This window comes from Heptranchias perlo, unplaced genomic scaffold (assembly GCF_035084215.1).
Source record: "Heptranchias perlo isolate sHepPer1 unplaced genomic scaffold, sHepPer1.hap1 HAP1_SCAFFOLD_272, whole genome shotgun sequence".
Lineage (NCBI taxonomy): Eukaryota > Metazoa > Chordata > Chondrichthyes > Hexanchiformes > Hexanchidae > Heptranchias > Heptranchias perlo.
In genome coordinates this window covers 106107-124655 of record NW_027139284.1, presented here as the reverse complement: position 1 = coordinate 124655, position 18549 = coordinate 106107, and the positions used below count along the sequence as shown (strand labels likewise).

Sequence of the window (18549 nt, the reverse complement as noted above, 5' to 3'; positions counted from 1 at the left end):
CACACCGAGTCCCGTTCACCCCTCACCCCCCCGTATCCTAACTCACACCGAGTCCCGTTCACCCCTCACCCCCCCGTATCCTAACTCACACCGAGTCCCGTTCACCCCTCACCCCCCCGTATCCTAACTCACACCGAGTCCCGTTCACCCCTCACCCCCCCCCGTATCCTAACTCACACCGAGTCCCGTTCACCCCTCAGCCCCCCGTATCCTAACTCACACCGAGTCCCGTTCACCCCTCACCCCCCCGTATCCTAACTCACACCGAGTCCCGTTCACCCCTCACCCCCGTATCCTAACTCACACCGAGTCCCGTTCACCCCTCACCCCCCCCGTATCCTAACTCACACCGAGTCCCGTTCACCCCTCACCCCCGTATCCTAACTCACACCGAGTCCCGTTCACCCCTCACCCCCCGTATCCTAACTCACACCGAGTCCCGTTCACCCCTCACCCCCGTATCCTAACTCACACCGAGTCCCGTTCACCCCTCACCCCCCCCCCCGTATCCGAACTCACACCGAGTCCCGTTCACCCCTCACCCCCCGTATCCGAACTCACACCGAGTCCCGTTCACCCCTCACCCCCCGTATCCGAACTCACACCGAGTCCCGTTCACCCCTCACCCCCCCCGTATCCTAACTCACACCGAGTCCCGTTCACCCCTCACCCCCCCGTATCCTAACTCACACCGAGTCCCGTTCACCCCTCACCCCCCCCGTATCCTAACTCACACCGAGTCCCGTTCACCCCTCAGCCCCCCGTATCCTAACTCACACCGAGTCCCGTTCACCCCTCACCCCCCCGTATCCTAACTCACACCGAGTCCCGTTCACCCCTCACCCCCGTATCCTAACTCACACCGAGTCCCGTTCACCCCTCACCCCCGTATCCTAACTCACACCGAGTCCCGTTCACCCCTCACCCCCCCCCCCGTATCCGAACTCACACCGAGTCCCGTTCACCCCTTACCCCCCCCGTATCCTAACTCACACCGAGTCCCGTTCACCCCTCACCCCCCCGTATCCTAACTCACACCGAGTCCCGTTCACCCCTCACCCCCCCCGTATCCTAACTCACACCGAGTCCCGTTCACCCCTCACCCCCCGTATCCGAACTCACACCGAGTCCCGTTCACCCCTCACCCCCCCCGTATCCTAACTCACACCGAGTCCCGTTCACCCCTCACCCCCCCGTATCCTAACTCACACCGAGTCCCGTTCACCCCTCACCCCCCCCGTATCCTAACTCACACCGAGTCCCGTTCACCCCTCACCCCCCGTATCCTAACTCACACCGAGTCCCGTTCACCCCTCACCCCCCCGTATCCTAACTCACACCGAGTCCCGTTCACCCCTCACCCCCCCGTATCCTAACTCACACCGAGTCCCGTTCACCCCTCACCCCCCCGTATCCTAACTCACACCGAGTCCCGTTCACCCCTCACCCCCCCGTATCCTAACTCACACCGAGTCCCGTTCACCCCTCACCCCCCCGTATCCTAACTCACACCGAGTCCCGTTCACCCCTCACCCCCCCGTATCCTAACTCACACCGAGTCCCGTTCACCCCTCACCCCTCCGTATCCTAACTCACACCGAGTCCCGTTCACCCCTCACCCCCCGTATCCTAACTCACACCGAGTCCCGTTCACCCCTCACCTCCCCCCGTATGCTAACTCACACCGAGTCCCGTTCACCCCTCACCCCCCGTATCCTAACTCACACCGAGTCCCGTTCACCCCTCACCCCCCCGTATCCTAACTCACACCGAGTCCCGTTCACCCCTCACCCCCCCCGTATCCTAACTCACACCGAGTCCCGTTCACCCCTCACCCCCCGTATCCTAACTCACACCGAGTCCCGTTCACCCCTCACCCCCCCGTATCCTAACTCACACCGAGTCCCGTTCACCCCTCACCCCCCCCGTATCCTCACTCACACCGAGTCCCGTTCACCCCTCACCCCCCGTATCCTAACTCACACCGAGTCCCGTTCACCCCTCACCCCCACGTATCCTAACTCACACCGAGTCCCGTTCACCCCTCACCCCCCGTATCCTAACTCACACCGAGTCCCGTTCACCCCTCACCCCCCGTATCCTAACTCACACCGAGTCCCGTTCACCCCTCACCCCCCGTATCCTAACTCACACCGAGTCCCGTTCACCCCTCACCCCCCGTATCCTAACTCACACCGAGTCCCGTTCACCCCTCACCCTCCCCGTATCCTAACTCACACCGAGTCCCGTTCACCCCTCACCCCCCCGTATCCTAACTCACACCGAGTCCCGTTCACCCCTCACCCCCCCGTATCCTAACTCACACCGAGTCCCGTTCACCCCTCACCCCCCGTATCCTAACTCACACCGAGTCCCGTTCACCCCTCACCCCCCCGTATCCTAACTCACACCGAGTCCCGTTCACCCCTCACCCCCCCCGTATCCTAACTCACACCGAGTCCCGTTCACCCCTCACCCCCCGTATCCTAACTCACACCGAGTCCCGTTCACCCCTCACCCCCCCCCGTATCCGAACTCACACCGAGTCTCGTTCACCCCTCACCCCCCCCCCGTATCCTAACTCACACCGAGTCCCGTTCACCCCTCACCCCCCCGTATCCTAACTCACACCGAGTCCCGTTCACCCCTCACCCCCCGTATCCTGACTCACACCGAGTCCCGTTCACCCCTCACCCCCCCGTATCCTAACTCACACCGAGTCCCGTTCACCCCTCACCCCCCCGTATCCTAACTCACACCGAGTCCCGTTCACCCCTCACCCCCCGTATCCTAACTCACACCGAGTCCCGTTCACCCCTCAACCTCCCATATCCTAACTCACACCGAGTCCCGTTCACCCCTCACCCCCGCGTATCCTAACTCACACCGAGTCCCGTTCACCCCCCTCCCCCCCGTATCCTAACTCACACCGAGTCCCGTTCACCCCCCTCCCCCCCGTATCCTAACTCACACCGAGTCCCGTTCACCCCTCACCCCCCCGTATCCTAACTCACACCGAGTCCCGTTCACCCCTCACCCCCCGTATGCTAATTCACACCGAGTCCCGTTCACCCCTCACCCCCCCGTATCCTAATTCACACCGAGTCCCGTTCACCCCTCACCCCCCGTATCCAAACTCGCCCCCCCTCCCTATCTCTGTCACCTCTTCCAGCCCTACAATCCTCATCCTCCTGTTCAAATTCCTCCATGGCCCTCGTCCCCTCCCTATCTCTGTAACCTCCTCCAGCCCGACAACCCTCCGAGATCTCTGCTCCCCTCCAATTCTGGCCTCTTGTCCATCCCCCGATTTTAATCGCTCCACCATTGGCGGCCGTGCCTTCAGCTGCCTGGACCCTAAGCTCTGTAATTCCCTCCCTAAACCTCTCCCCCCCTCTCTCCTGGGTCGGACTGAAACTGGTTCCAGCCCTGTTCCTTGAGTTGCCTCATAAACTGACTTCTTCCTCATTCCTGCCGCCCGCCCCCTGTTCCTCAGCAGATTTGCCATCGACATGGGACGATCTGTTTCTGCAGATAGTCCCAGACCAGTCTAACCGTGTTCCCGTCTCTATTCCAGGTCCAGACGATGACCCCAGTGAAAGTCCCCGTAATCCCAGACCAGTCTAACCGTGTTCCCGTCTCTATTCCAGGTCCAGACGATGACCCCAGTGAAAGTCCCCGTAATCCCAGACCAGTCTGACCGTGTTCCCGTCTCTATTCCCGGTCCAGACGATGACCCCAGTGAAAGTCCCCGTAATCCCAGACCAGTCTAACTGTGTTCCCGTCTCTATTCCAGGTCCAGACGATGAGCCCAGTGAAAGTCCCCGTAATCCCAGAACAGTCTAACCGTGTTCCTGTCTCTATTCCAGGTCCGGTGCCCGTGCGTCTGGTGAACGGGAACAACATGTGCTCCGGGAGAGTTGAGGTCCATCGTAACTCCGTCTGGGGGACCGTCTGTGACAATGGCTGGGACATAAACGCAGCGAGTGTCGTCTGCAGACTGTTGAACTGTGGGACGGCCCTGTCAGCAACAAGAGCCGCTGACTATGGAGAGGGGACTGGGCCCATCTGGTTGGATGATGTGAGGTGTAACGGGACAGAGCCTGCCCTCGATCAGTGCCCTGCCAACCCAGGGGGGGTGAATAACTGCACACACAGGCAGGACGCTGGAGTTACCTGCTCAGGTGAGTGGGGTTACCTGCTCAGGATAGTGGGGTTACCTGCTCAGGTGAGTGGAGTTACCTGCTCAGGTGAGTGGGGTTACCTGCTCAGGTGAGTGGGGTTACCTGCTCAGGATAGTGGGGTTACCTGCTCAGGTGAGTGGAGTTACCTGCTCAGGTGAGTGGGGTTACCTGCTCAGGTGAGTGGAGTTACCTGCTCAGGTGAGTGGAGTTACCTGCTCAGGTGAGTGGGGTTACCTGCTCAGCTGAGTGGAGTTACCTGCTCAGGTGAGTGGAGTTACCTGCTCAGGTGAGTGGAGTTACCTGCTCCGTGTGTCTATTGGGTCTTTCACAATGTGTCACTGTGATCAGAGAGATTCCTGCAAACAAAGCCCAGGACAATGGGGAGAGAGTGGGGCAGTGGGATTAGATTGCGATTGACACAGGGCTATGGGGAGAGAGTGGGGCAGTGGGATTAGCATGGGATTGATACAGGGCTTTGGGGAGAGAGTGGGGCAGTGGGATTAGCATGGGATTGATACAGGGCTTTGGGGAGAGAGCGGGGCAGTGGGATTATTTTGGGGATTGATACAGGACTATCGGGAGAGAGCGGGGCAGTGGGATTAGTTTGGGATTGATACAGGGCTATGAGGAGAGACCGAGGCAGTAGGATTAGTTTGGGATTGATACAGGACTTTCGGGAGAGAGCGGGGCAGTGGGATTAGTTTGGGATTGATACAGGACTATGGGGAGACAGTGGGGAAGTGGGATTAGTTTGGGATTGATACAGGGCTATGGGGAGACAGTGGGGCAGTGGGATTCGTTTGGGATTGATACAGGACGACGGTGAGAAAGTGGGGCAGTGGGATTAGTTTGGGGATTGATACAGGATTATGGGAAGAGAGCGGGGCAGTGGGATTAGATTGGGATTGATACAGGGCTACGGTGAGAGAGTGGGCCAGTGGGATTAGTTTGGGATTGATACCGGGCTATGTGGAAAGAGTGGGGCAGTGGGATTAGTTTCAGATTGATACAGGGCTATGGGGAGAGAGCGGGACAGTGGGATTAGTTTGGGATTGATACAGGGCTATGGGGAGAGTGTGGGGCAGTGGGATTAGTTTGGGATTGATACAGGGCTGTGGGGAGAGAGCGGGACAGTGGGATTAGTTTCGGATTGATACAGGGCTATGGGGAGAGAGCGGGACAGTGGGATTAGTTTGGGATTGATACAGGGCGATGGGGAGAGAGCGGGGCAGTGGGATTAGTTTGGGATTGATATAGGACTATGGGGAGAGAGTGGGGCAGTGGGATTAGTTTGGGATTGATACAGGACTACGGTGAGAAAGTGGGGCAGTGGGATTAGTTTGGGGATTGATACAGGGCTATGGGGAGAGAGTGGGGCAGTGGGATTAGTTTGGGGATTGATACAGGGCTATGGGGAGAGAGTGGGGCAGTGGGATTAGTTTGGGATTGATATAGGACTATGGGGAGAGAGTGGGGCAGTGGGATTAGTTTGGGATTGATACAGGGCTATGGGGAGAGAGTGGGGCAGTGGGATTAGTTTGGGATTGATACAGGGCTATGGGGAGAGTGTGGGACAGTGGGATTAGTTTGGGGATTGATACAGGGCTATGGGGAGAGAGTGGGGCAGTGGGATTAGTTTGGGATTGATACAGGGCTATGGGGAGAGAGTGGGGCAGTGGGATTAGTTTGGGGATTGATACAGGGCTATGCGGAGAGAGCGGGGCAGTGGGATTAGTTTGGGATTGATACAGGACTTTGGGGAGACAGTGGGGCAGTGGGATTAGTTTGGGATTGCTACAGGGCTATGGGGAGACAGTGGGGCAGTGGGATCAGTTTGGGGATTGATACTGGATTATGGGAAGAGAGCGGGGCAGTGGGATTAGATTGGGATTGATGCAGGACTGTGGGGAGAGAGTGGGATAAGTTTTGGATTAATACAGGGCTACGGGTCGAGAGTGGGGCAGTGGGATTGGTTTGGGATTGATACAGGGCTATGGGGAGAGAGTGGGATAGTGGGATTAGTTTTGGATTAATACAGGACAATGGGGAGAGAGTGGGGCAGTGGGATTAGTTTGAGATTGATCCCGGGCTATGGGGCGAGAGTGGGGCAGTGGGATTAACCGTGTTCCCGTCTCTATTCCCGGTCCAGACGATGACCCCAGTGAAAGTCCCCGTAATCCCAGACCAGTCTGACCGTGTTCCCGTCTCTATTCCAGGTCCAGACGATGACCCCAGTGAAAGTCCCCGTAATCCCAGACCAGTCTGACCGTGTTCCCGTCTCTATTCCAGGTCCAGACGATGTCCCCAGTGATCCAGGTCCAGACGATGTCCCCAGTGAAAGTCCCCGTAATCCCAGACCAGTCTGACCGTGTTCCCGTCTCTATTCCAGGTCCAGACGATGACCCCAGTGAAAGTTGTTCCCGTCTCTATTCCAGGTCCGGTGCCCGTGCGTCTGGTGAACGGGAACAACATGTGCTCCGGGAGAGTCGAGGTCTATCGTAACTCCGTCTGGGGGACCGTCTGCGACAATGGCTGGGACATTAAAGGAGCAGGTGTCGTCTGCAGACTGTTGAACTGTGGGACGGCCCTGTCAGGAACCACAGCGGCCTATTTCGGAGAGGGGAGCGGGGAGATCTGGTTGGATGATGTGAGGTGTCAGGGGACAGAGCCTGCCCTCGATCAGTGCCCGGCCAACCCATGGGGGGTGAATAACTGCACACACAGTCAGGACGCTGGAGTTACCTGCTCAGGTGAGAGTCCCGTCACAGGCCCCAATTCATCGCTGGGCTGTCCATATCGAGTGTGGCCTCTTGGTCTCATCCTCTTCTCCCTCCCACGTCCCGCTGCAAACAGGGTTAGGGCAGGTCAGGAAGTCATGAATAAATGTAATAACTTCATTAAACATTTCTCAACATCTGAGACACTTTACAGATATTAAAATTAAGAATCTGCAATATATTAATGACTGAGATGAAGGGACCGAGTTTAATGTATCCAAGTTTGCTGATGATACAAAGCTCGGTGGGAAAGTAAGCTGTGAGGAGGACACAAAGAGTCTGCAAAGGGATATGGACAGGTGAAGTGAGTGGGCAAGAAGGTGGCAGATGGAGTATAATGTGGGGAAATGTGAGGTTATTCACTTTGGTAGGAAGAAGAGAAAAACAGAATATTTTGTAAATGGTGAGAAACTATTAAATGTTGGTGTTCAGAGGGATTTGGGTGTCCTGGGACACGAAACACAGAAAGTTAACATGCAGGTACAGCAAGTAATTCGGAAAGCAAATGGTATGTTGGCCTTTATTACAAGGAGGTTGGAGTCCAAGAGTAAGGAAGTCTTACTACAATTGTACAGGGATTTGGTGAGACCTCACCTGGAGTACTGTGTACAGTTTTGCTCTCCTTATCTAAGGAAGGATAGACTTGCCTTAGAGGGGGTGCAATGAAGGTTCACCTGATTGATTCCTGGGATGAGAGGGTTGTCCCATGAGGAGAGATTGAGTAGAATGGGCCGATACTCTCTGGAGTTTAGAAGAATGAGAGGTGATCTCATTGAAACATATCAGATTCTGAGGGGGCTTCACAGGGTAGATGCTGAGAGGCTGTTTCCCCTGGCTGGAGAGTCTGGAACTAGGGGACATAGTCTCAGGATAATGGGGTCAAATCCCACTCTCCCCCTCACTCCCCATACCCTTTAATATCCCACCCAGTCTAATCCCACTCTCCTCCTCACTCCCCATACCCTTGAATATCCCACCCAGTCTAATCCCACTCTCCCCCTCACTCCCCATACCTTTTAATATCCCACCCAGTCAAATCCCACTCTCCCCCTCACTCCCTGTACCCTTTAATATCCCACCCAGTCTAATCCCACTCTCCCCCTCACTCCCCATACCCGTTAATATCCAACCCAGTCTAATCCCACTCTCCCCTCACTCACCGTACCCTTTAATATCCCACCCAGTCTAATCCCACTCTCCCCTCACTCCCCGTACCCTTTAATATCCCACCCAGTCTAATCCCACTCTCCCCCTCACTCACCGTACCCTTTAATATCCCACCCAGTCTAATCCCACTCTCCCCCTCACTCCCCGTACCATTTAATATCCCACCCAGTCTAATCCCACTCTCCCCCTCACTCCCCGTTCCCTTTAATATCCCACCCAGTCTAATCCCACTCTCCCCCTCACTCCCCGTACCCTTTAATATCCCACTCGGTCTAATCCCACTCTCCCCCTCACTCCCCATATCCTTTAATATCCCACCCAGTCTAATCCCACTCTCCCCTCACTCCCCGTACCCTTTAATATCCCACTCAGTCAAATCCCACTCTCCCCTCACTCCCCGTACCCTTTAATATCCCACCCAGTCTAATCCCACTCTCCCCCTCACTCCCCGTACCCTTTAATATCCCACCCAGTCTAATCCCACTCTCCCCCTCACTCCCCGTACCCTTTAATATCCCACCCAGTCTAATCCCACTCTCCCCCTCACTCCCCGTACCCTTTAATATCCCACCCAGTCTAATCCCACTCTCCCCTCACTCCCCGTACCCTTTAATATCCCACCCAGTCTAATCCCACTCTCCCCCTCACTCCCCGTACCCTTTAATATCCCACCCAGTCTAATCCCACTCTCCCCTCACTCTCCGTACCCTTTAATATCCCACCCAGTCTAATCCCACTCTCCCCCTCACTCCCCGTACCCTTTAATATCCCACCCAGTCTAATCCCACTCTCCCCCTCACTCCCCGTACCCTTTAATATCCCACCCAGTCTAATCCCACTCTCCCCCTCACTCCCCGTCCCCTTTAATATCCCACCCAGTCTAATCCCACTCTTCCCCTCACTCCCCGTACCCTTTAATATCCCACCCAGTCTAATCCCACTCTCCCCCTCACTCCCCATACCCTTTAATATCCCACCCAGTCTAATCCCACTCTCCCCCTCACTCCCCGTACCCTTTAATATCCCACCCAGTCCAATCCCACTCTCCCCTCACTCCCCGTCCCCTTTAATATCCCACCCAGTCTAATCCCACTCTCCCCCTCACTCCCCGTACCCTTTAATATCCCACCCAGTCTAATCCCACTCTTCCCCTCACTCCCCGTACCCTTTAATAGCCCACCCAGTCTAATCCCACTCTCCCCCTCACTCCCCGTACCCTTTAATATCCCACCCAGTCTAATCCCACTCTCCCCCTCACTCCCCATACCCTTTAATATCACACCCAGTCTAATCCCACTCTCCCCCTCACTCCCCGTACTCTTTAATATCCCACCCGGTCTAATCCCACTCTCCCCCTCACTCCCCGTACCCTTTAATATCCCCCCCAGTCTAATCCCACTCTCCCCCTCACTCCCCGTCCCCTTTAATATCCCACCCAGTCTAATCCCACTCTCCCCCTCACTCCCCCTACCCTTTAATATCCCACCCAGTCTAATCCCACTCTCCCCCTCACTCCCCATACCCTTTAATATCCCACCCAGTCTAATCCCACTCTCCCCTCACTCCCCGTACCCTTTAATATCCCACCCAGTCTAATCCCACTCTCCCCTCACTCCCCGTACCCTTTAATATCCCACCCAGTCTAATCCCACTCTCCCCCTCACTCCCCGTACCCTTTAATATCCCACCCAGTCTAATCCCACTCTCCCCCTCACTCCCCGTACCCTTTAATATCCCACCCAGTCTAATCCCACTCTCCCCTCACTCACCGTACCCTTTAATATCCCACCCAGTCTAATCCCACTCTCCCCTCACTCCCCGTACCCTTTAATATCCCACCCAGTCTAATCCCACTCTTCCCCTCACTCCCCGTACCCTTTAATATCCCACCCAGTCTAATCCCACTCTCCCCTCACTCCCCGTACCCTTTAATATCCCACCCAGTCTAATCCCACTCTCCCCCTCACTCCCCGTCCCCTTTAATATCCCACCCAGTCTAATCCCACTCTCCCCCTCACTCCCCGTACCCTTTAATATCCCACCCAGTCTAATCCCACTCTCCCCCTCACTCCCCGTACCCTTTAATATCCCACCCAGTCTAATCCCACTCTCCCCCTCACTCCCCGTACCCTTTAATATCCCACCCAGTCTAATCCCACTCTCCCCCTCACTCCCCGTCCCCTTTAATATCCCACCCAGTCTAATCCCACTCTCCCCCTCACTCCCCGTACCCTTTAATATCCCACCCAGTCTAATCCCACTCTCCCCCTCACTCCCCGTTCCCTTTAATATCCCACCCAGTCAAATCCCACTCTCCCCCTCACTCCCCGTACCCTTTAATATCCCACCCAGTCAAATCCCACTCTCCCCCTCACTCCCCGTACCCTTTAATATCCCACCCAGTCTAATCCCACTCTCCCCCTCACTCCCCGTACCCTTTAATATCCCACCCAGTCTAATCCCACTCTCCCCCTCACTCCCTGTACCCTTTAATATCCCACCCAGTCTAATCCCACTCTCCCCCTCACTCCCCGTACCCTTTAATATCCCACCCAGTCTAATCCCACTCTCCCCCTCACTCCCCGTACCCTTTAATATCCCACCCAGTCTAATCCCACTCTCCCCTCACTCCCCGTACCCTTTAATATCCCACCCAGTCTAATCCCACTCTCCCCCTCACTCCCCGTACCCTTTAATATCCCACCCAGTCTAATCCCACTCTCCCCCTCACTCCCCGTACCCTTTAATATCCCACTCAGTCTAATCCCTCTCTCCCCCTCACTCCCCATACCCTTTAATATCCCACCCAGTCTAATCCCACTCTCCCCTCACTCCCCGTACCCTTTAATATCCCACCCAGTCTAATCCCACTCTCCCCTCACTCCCCGTACCCTTTAATATCCCACCCAGTCTAATCCCACTCTCCCCCTCACTCCCCGTACCCTTTAATATCCCACCCAGTCTAATCCCACTCTCCCCCTCACTCCCCATACCCTTTAATATCCCACCCAGTCTAATCCCACTCTCCCCCTCACTCCCCGTACCCTTTAATATCCCACCCAGTCTAATCCCACTCTCCCCCTCACTCCCCGTACCCTTTAATATCCCACCCAGTCTAATCCCACTCTCCCCTCACTCCCCGTACCCTTTAATATCCCACCCAGTCTAATCCCACTCTCCCCCTCACTCCCCGTACCCTTTAATATCCCACCCAGTCTAATCCCACTCTCCCCCTCACTCCCCGTACCCTTTAATATCCCACCCAGTATCATCCCACTCTCCCCCTCACTCCCCGTACCCTTTAATATCCCACCCAGTCTAAATCCACTCTCCACCTCACTCCCCATATCCTTTAATATCCCACCCAGTCTAATCCCACTCTCCCCTCACTCCCCATACCCTTTAATATCCCACCCAGTCTAATCCCACTCTCCCCCTCACTCCCCGTACCCTTTAATATCCCACCCAGTCTAATCCCACTCTCCCCCTCACTCCCCGTACCCTTTAATATCCCACCCAGTCTAATCCCACTCTCCACCTCACTCCCCGTACCCTTTAATATCCCACCCAGTCTAATCCCACTCTCCCCCTCACTCCCCGTACCCTTTAATATCCCACCCAGTCTAATCCCACTCTCCCCCTCACTCCCCGTACCCTTTAATATCCCACTCAGTCTAATCCCACTCTCCCCCTCACTCCCCGTACCCTTTAATATCCCACCCAGTCTAATCCCACTCTCCCCCTCACTCCCCGTACCCTTTAATATCCCACCCAGTCTAATCCCACTCTCCCCCTCACTCACCGTTCCCTTTAATATCCCACCCAGTCTAATCCCACTCTCCCCCTCACTCCCCGTACCCTTTAATATCCCACCCAGTCTAATCCCACTCTCCCCCTCACTCCCCGTACCCTTTAATATCCCACCCAGTCTAATCCCTCTCTCCCCTCACTCCCCGTACCCTTTAATATCCCACCCAGTCTAATCCCACTCTCCCCTCACTCCCCGTACCCTTTAATATCCCACCCAGTCTAATCCCACTCTCCCCCTCACTCCCTGTACCCTTTAATATCCCACCCAGTCTAATCCCACTCTCCCCCTCACTCCCTGTCCCCTTTAATATCCCACCCAGTCTAATCCCACTCTCCCCCTCACTCCCCGTACCCTTTAATATCCCACCCAGTCTAATCCCACTCTCCCCCTCACTCCCCGTACCCTTTAATATCCCACCCAGTCTAATCCCACTCTCCCCCTCACTCCCCGTACCCTTTAATATCCCACCCAGTCTAATCCCACTCTCCCCTCACTCCCCGTACCCTTTAATATCCCACCCAGTCTAATCCCACTCTCCCCTCACTCCCCGTACCCTTTAATATCCCACCCAGTCTAATCCCACTCTCCCCCTCACTCCCCGTACCCTTTAATATCCCACCCAGTCTAATCCCACTCTCCCCTCACTCCCCGTACCCTTTAATATCCCACCCAGTCTAATCCCACTCTCCCCCTCACTCCCCTCACCCTTTAATATCCCACCCAGTCTAATCCCACTCTCCCCCTCACTCCCCGTACCCTTTAATATCCCACCCAGTCTAATCCCACTCTCCCCCTCACTCCCCGTACCCTTTAATATCCCACCCAGTCTAATCCCACTCTCCCCCTCACTCCCCGTACCCTTTAATATCCCACCCAGTCTAATCCCACTCTCTCCCTCACTCCCCGTACCCTTTAATACCCCACCCAGTCTAATCCCACTCTCCCCTCACTCCCCGTACCCTTTAATATCCCACCCAGTCTAATCCCACTCTCCCCTCACTCCCCGTTCCCTTTAATATCCCACCCAGTCTAATCCCACTCTCCCCCTCAATCCCCGTACCCTTTAATATCCCACCCAGTCTAATCCCACACTCCCCCTCACTCCCCATATCCTTTAATATCCCACCCAGTCTAATCCCACTCTCCCCCTCACTCCCCGTACCCTTTAATATCCCACCCAGTCTAATCCCACTCTCACCCTCACTCCCCGTACCCTTTAATATCCCACTCAGTCTAATCCCACTCTCTCCCTCACTCCCCGTTCCCTTTAATATCCCACCCAGTCTAATCCCACTCTCCCCCTCAATCCCCGTACCCTTTAATATCCCACCCAGTCTAATCCCACACTCCCCCTCACTCCCCATATCCTTTAATATCCCACCCAGTCTAATCCCACTCTCCCCCTCACTCCCCGTACCCTTTAATATCCCACCCAGTCTAATCCCACTCTCACCCTCACTCCCCGTACCCTTTAATATCCCACTCAGTCTAATCCCACTCTCTCCCTCACTCCCCGTACCCTTTAATATCCCACCCAGTCTAATCCCACTCTCCCCCTCACTCCCCGTACCCTTTAATATCCCACCCAGTCGAATCCCACTCTCCCCTCACTCCCCGTACCCTTTAATATCCCACCCAGTCTAATCCCACTCTCCCCCTCACTCCCCGTACCCTTTAATATCCCACCCAGTCTAATCCCACTCTCTCCTCACTCCCTGTACCCTTTAATATCCCACCCAGTCTCATCCCACTCTCCCCCTCACTCCCCGTACCCTTTAATATCCCACCCAGTCTAATCCCACTCTCCCCCTCACTCCCTGTACCCTTTAATATCCCACCCAGTCTAATCCCACTCTCCCCCTCACTCCCCATACCCTTTAATAGCCCACCCAGTCTAATCCCACTCTCCCCCTCACTCCCCATACCCTTTAATAGCCCACCCAGTCTCATCCCACTCTCCCCCTCACTCCCCATACCCTTTAATATTCCACTCAGTCTAATCCCACTCTCCCCCTCACTCCCCATACCCTTTAATATCCCACCCAGTCCAATCCCTCTCTCCCCCTCACTCCCCGTTCCCTTTAATATTCCACCCAGTCTAATCCCACTCTCCCCCTCACACCCCGTACCCTTTAATATCCCACCCAGTCTAATCCCACTCTCCCCCTCACTCCCCGTACCCTTTAATATCCCACCCAGTCTAATCCCACTCTCCCCCTCACTCCCCGTACCCTTTAATATCCCACCCAGTCTAATCCCACTCTCTCCTCACTCCCTGTACCCTTTAATATCCCACCCAGTCTCATCCCACTCTCCCCCTCACTCCCCGTACCCTTTAATATCCCACCCAGTCTAATCCCACTCTCCCCCTCACTCCCCATACCCTTTAATAGCCCACCCAGTCTAATCCCACTCTCCCCCTCACTCCCCATACCCTTTAATAGCCCACCCAGTCTCATCCCACTCTCCCCCTCACTCCCCATACCCTTTAATATTCCACTCAGTCTAATCCCACTCTCCCCCTCACTCCCCATACCCTTTAATATCCCACCCAGTCCAATCCCTCTCTCCCCCTCACTCCCCGTTCCCTTTAATATTCCACCCAGTCTAATCCCACTCTCCCCCTCACACCCCGTACCCTTTAATATCCCACCCAGTCTAATCCCACTCTCCCCCTCACTCCCCGTACCCTTTAATATCCCACCCAGTCTAATCCCACTCTCCCCCTCACTCCCCGTCCCCTTTAATATCCCACCCAGTCTAATCCCACTCTCCCCCTCACTCCCCGTACCCTTTAATATCCCACCCAGTCTAATCCCACTCTCCCCCTCACTCCCCGTTCCCTTTAATATTCCACCCAGTCTAATCCCACTCTCCCCCTCACTCCCCGTACCCTTTAATATCCCACCCAGTCTAATCCCACTCTCCCCTCACTCCCCGTACCCTTTAATATCCCACCCAGTCTAATCCCACTCTCCCCCTCACTCCCCGTTCCCTTTAATATCCCACCCAGTCTAATCCCACTCTCCCCCTCACTCCCCGTACCCTTTAATATCCCACCCAGTCTAATCCCACTCTCCCCCTCACTCCCCGTACCCTTTAATATCCCACCCAGTCTAATCCCACTCTCCCCTCACTCCCCGTTCCCTTTAATATCCCACCCAGTCTCATCCCACTCTCCCCCTCACTCCCCGTACCCTTTAATATCCCACCCAGTCTAATCCCTCTCTCCTGCTCCCTCACCCCTGGTAACATTCAGTAATCTCTCAGGACCCCCTTAATCTTAACCAGTCTCTCTCTGTAACTGTATCCCCTTCACCCCTGGTCACTCCCAAACTGTCTCCAATACTCCAGCTGTGGCCTAACTGAGGTACAAGTTCCAGGGACTGTGTGCAGTTATAAACTTCACGCATGGCCCCCCGTGAAAGTCCCCGTAATCCCAGACCAGTCTGACCGTGTTCCCGTCTCTATTCCAGGTCCAGACGATGACCCCCGTGAAAGTCCCAGTAATCCCAGACCAGTCTAACCATGTTTTCGTCTCTATTCCAGGTCCAGACGATGACCCCAGTGAAAGTCCCTGTAATCCCAGACCAGTCTAACTGTGTTCCCGTCTCTATTCCAGGTCCAGACGATGACCCCAGTGAAAGTCGCTGTAATCCCAGACCAGTCCAACCGTGTTCCCATCTCTATTCCAGGTCCAGACGATGACCCCAGTGAAAGTCCCCGTAATCCCAGACCAGTCTAACCGTGTTCCCGTCTCAATTCCAGGTCCAGTGCCCGTGCGTCTGGTGAACGGGAGCAACATGTGCTCCGGGAGAGTTGAGGTCTATCGTAACTCCGTCTGGGGGACCGTCTGCGATAATGTCTGGGATATAAACGCAGCGAGTGTCGTCTGCAGACTGTTGAACTGTGGGACGGCCCTGTCAGCAACAAGAGCCGCCCAATATGGAGAGGGGACTGGGCCCATCTGGTTGGATGATGTGAGGTGTAACGGGACAGAGCCTGCCCTCGATCAGTGCCCTGCCAACCCATGGGGGGTGAATAACTGCACACACAGTCAGGACGCTGAAGTTACCTGCTCAGGTGAGTGGAGTTACTTGATCGGGTGAGTGGGGTTACCTGCTCAGGTGAGTGGAGTTTCCTGCTCGGGTGAGTGGAGTTTCCTGCTCGGGTGAGTGGAGTTTCCTGCTCGGGTGAGTGGAGTTACCTGCTCGGGTGAGTGGAGTTACCTGTTCGGGTGAGTGGAGTTACCTGTTCGGGTGAGTGGAGTTACCTGCTCGGGTGAGTGGAGTTACCTGTTCGGGTGATTGGAGTTACCTGTTCGGGTGAGTGGAGTTACCTGTTCGGGTGAGTGGAGTTACCTGTTCGGGTGAGTGGAGTTACCTGCTCGGGTGAGTGGAGTTACCTGCTCGGGTGAGTGGAGTTTCCTGCTCGGGTGATTGGAGTTACCTGTTCGGGTGAGTGGAGTTACCTGTTCGGGTGAGTGGAGTTACCTGTTCGGGTGAGTGGAGTTACCTGCTCGGGTGATTGGAGTTACCTGCTCGGGTGAGTGGAGTTACCTGTTCGGGTGAGAGGAGTTCCCTGTTCGGGTGATTGGAGTTACCTGCTCGGGTGAGTGGAGTTACCTGTTCGGGTGAGTGGAGTTACCTGCTCGGGTGAGTGGGGTTACCTGTTCGGGTGAGTGGAGTTACCTGCTCGGGTGAGTGGGGTTACCTGCTCAGGTGAGTGGGGTTACCTGCTCAGGTGAGTGGAGTTACCTGCTCAGGTGAGTGGGGTTACCTGCTCGGGTGAGTGGGGTTACCTGTTCGGGTGAGTGGAGTTACCTGTTCGGGTGAGTGGAGTTACCTGCTCGGGTGAGTGGAGTTACCTGCTCGGGTGAGTGGAGTTACCTGCTCGGGTGAGTGAGGTTCCTATCTGAGGTGTATCCGGATTGTAACAGGAGTGGGCCCACAGTCAGGAGAAGGAATTTCCTCGAATCAGGGAACCGTGGAAATCGACAGCACAGAAAGCCATTCGGCCTGTCGTATCTGCACCCGCTGTCTTCATTGGAGCGATCCTGTACTGATCCCGAGCTGGTGCAGTCACTGGGTGGGCGATGTACTGACCCCTCACCCTCGGGGATCTGGGGTTAATTCACCCCCCCGCCCCCCAGACGGAGGGGGTGAAGAGGCTCCTCCCTCTGATGGAGACTGGGTGGGCGATGTACTGACCCCTCACCCTCGGGGATCTGGGGGATAATTCCCCCCCCAGACAGAGGGGGTGAAGGGGCTCCTCCCTCTGATGGAGACTGGGTGGGTCAGACACTGACCCCTCACCCTCGGGGATCTGGGGTTAATTCACCACGCACCCCCCCAGACAGAGGGGGTGAAGGGGCTCCTCCCTCTGATGGAGACTGGGTGGGTCAGACACTGACCCCTCACCCTCGGGGATCTGGGGTTAATTCACCACGCCCCCACCCCCCGGACAGAGGGGGTGAAGGGGCTCCTCCCTCTGATGGAGACTGGGTGGGTCAGACACTGACCCCTCACCCTCGGGGATCTGGGGTTAATTCACCCCCCCGCCCCCCCCAGACAGAGGGGGTGAAGGGGCTCCTCCCTCTGATGGAGACTGGGTGGGTCAGACACTGACCCCTCACCCTCGGGGATCTGGGGTTAATTCACCCCCCCGCCCCCCCCAGACAGAGGGGGTGAAGGGGCTTCTCCCTCTGATGGAGACTGGGTGGGTCAGACACTGACCCCTCACCCTCGGGGATCTGGGGTTAATTCACCCCCCCGCCCCCCCCAGACAGAGGGGGTGAAGGGGCTCCTCCCTCTGATGGAGACTGGGTGGGTCAGACACTGACCCCTCACCCTCGGGGATCTGGGGTTAATTCACCCCCCCGCCCCCCCCAGACAGAGGGGGTGAAGGGGCTCCTCCCTCTGATGGAGACTGGGTGGGTCAGACACTGACCCCTCACCCTCGGGGATCTGGGGTTAATTCACCCCCCCGCCCCCCCCAGACAGAGGGGGTGAAGGGGCTCCTCCCTCTGATGGAGACTGGGTGGGTCAGACACTGACCCCTCACCCTCGGGGATCTGGGGGATAATTCCCCCCCCAGACAGAGGGGGTGAAGGGGCTCCTCCCTCTGATGGAGACTGGGTGGGTCAGACACTGACCCCTCACCCTCGGGGATCTGGGGTTAATTCACCACGCACCCCCCCAGACAGAGGGGGTGAAGGGGCTCCTCCCTCTGATGGAGACTGGGTGGGTCAGACACTGACCCCTCACCCTCGGGGATCTGGGAGATAATTCCTGTCTATCTCACTGTACAATACCTGATGGATTTTTTCATTTCTCTCCTGAAGATATTGATTTCTTTTCTCCAAATAAACTCCCCGACCCAAATTAGTATCTGAGGATAGGAGTAGTACAAGAGTAAGGAAGTCTTACTACAATTGTCCAGGGATTTGGTGAGACCTCACCTGGAGTACTGTGTACAGTTTTGCTCTCCTTATCTAAGGAAGGATATACTTGCCTTCGAGGCGGTGCAACGAAGGTTCACCTGATTGATTCCTGGGATGAGAGGGTTGTCCTATGAGGAGAGATTGAGTAGAATGGGCCGATACTCTCTGGAG

General features: G+C 55.9%; 1 protein-coding gene across 1 annotated transcript in view; it reads left to right on the top strand.

Moving 5' to 3' along the window:
* LOC137310708 (deleted in malignant brain tumors 1 protein-like) overlaps positions 1 to 18549 on the top strand; it is a 32597-nt gene that overhangs the window by 9760 nt on the left and 4288 nt on the right. The window contains exons 4-7 of the mRNA XM_067978393.1: positions 3867 to 4078; positions 6398 to 6527; positions 6617 to 6931; positions 15705 to 16019. Of these exons, the coding sequence (XP_067834494.1) occupies positions 3867 to 4078; positions 6398 to 6527; positions 6617 to 6931; positions 15705 to 16019 (972 nt within the window). The remainder of the gene's footprint in view (positions 1 to 3866; positions 4079 to 6397; positions 6528 to 6616; positions 6932 to 15704; positions 16020 to 18549) is intronic.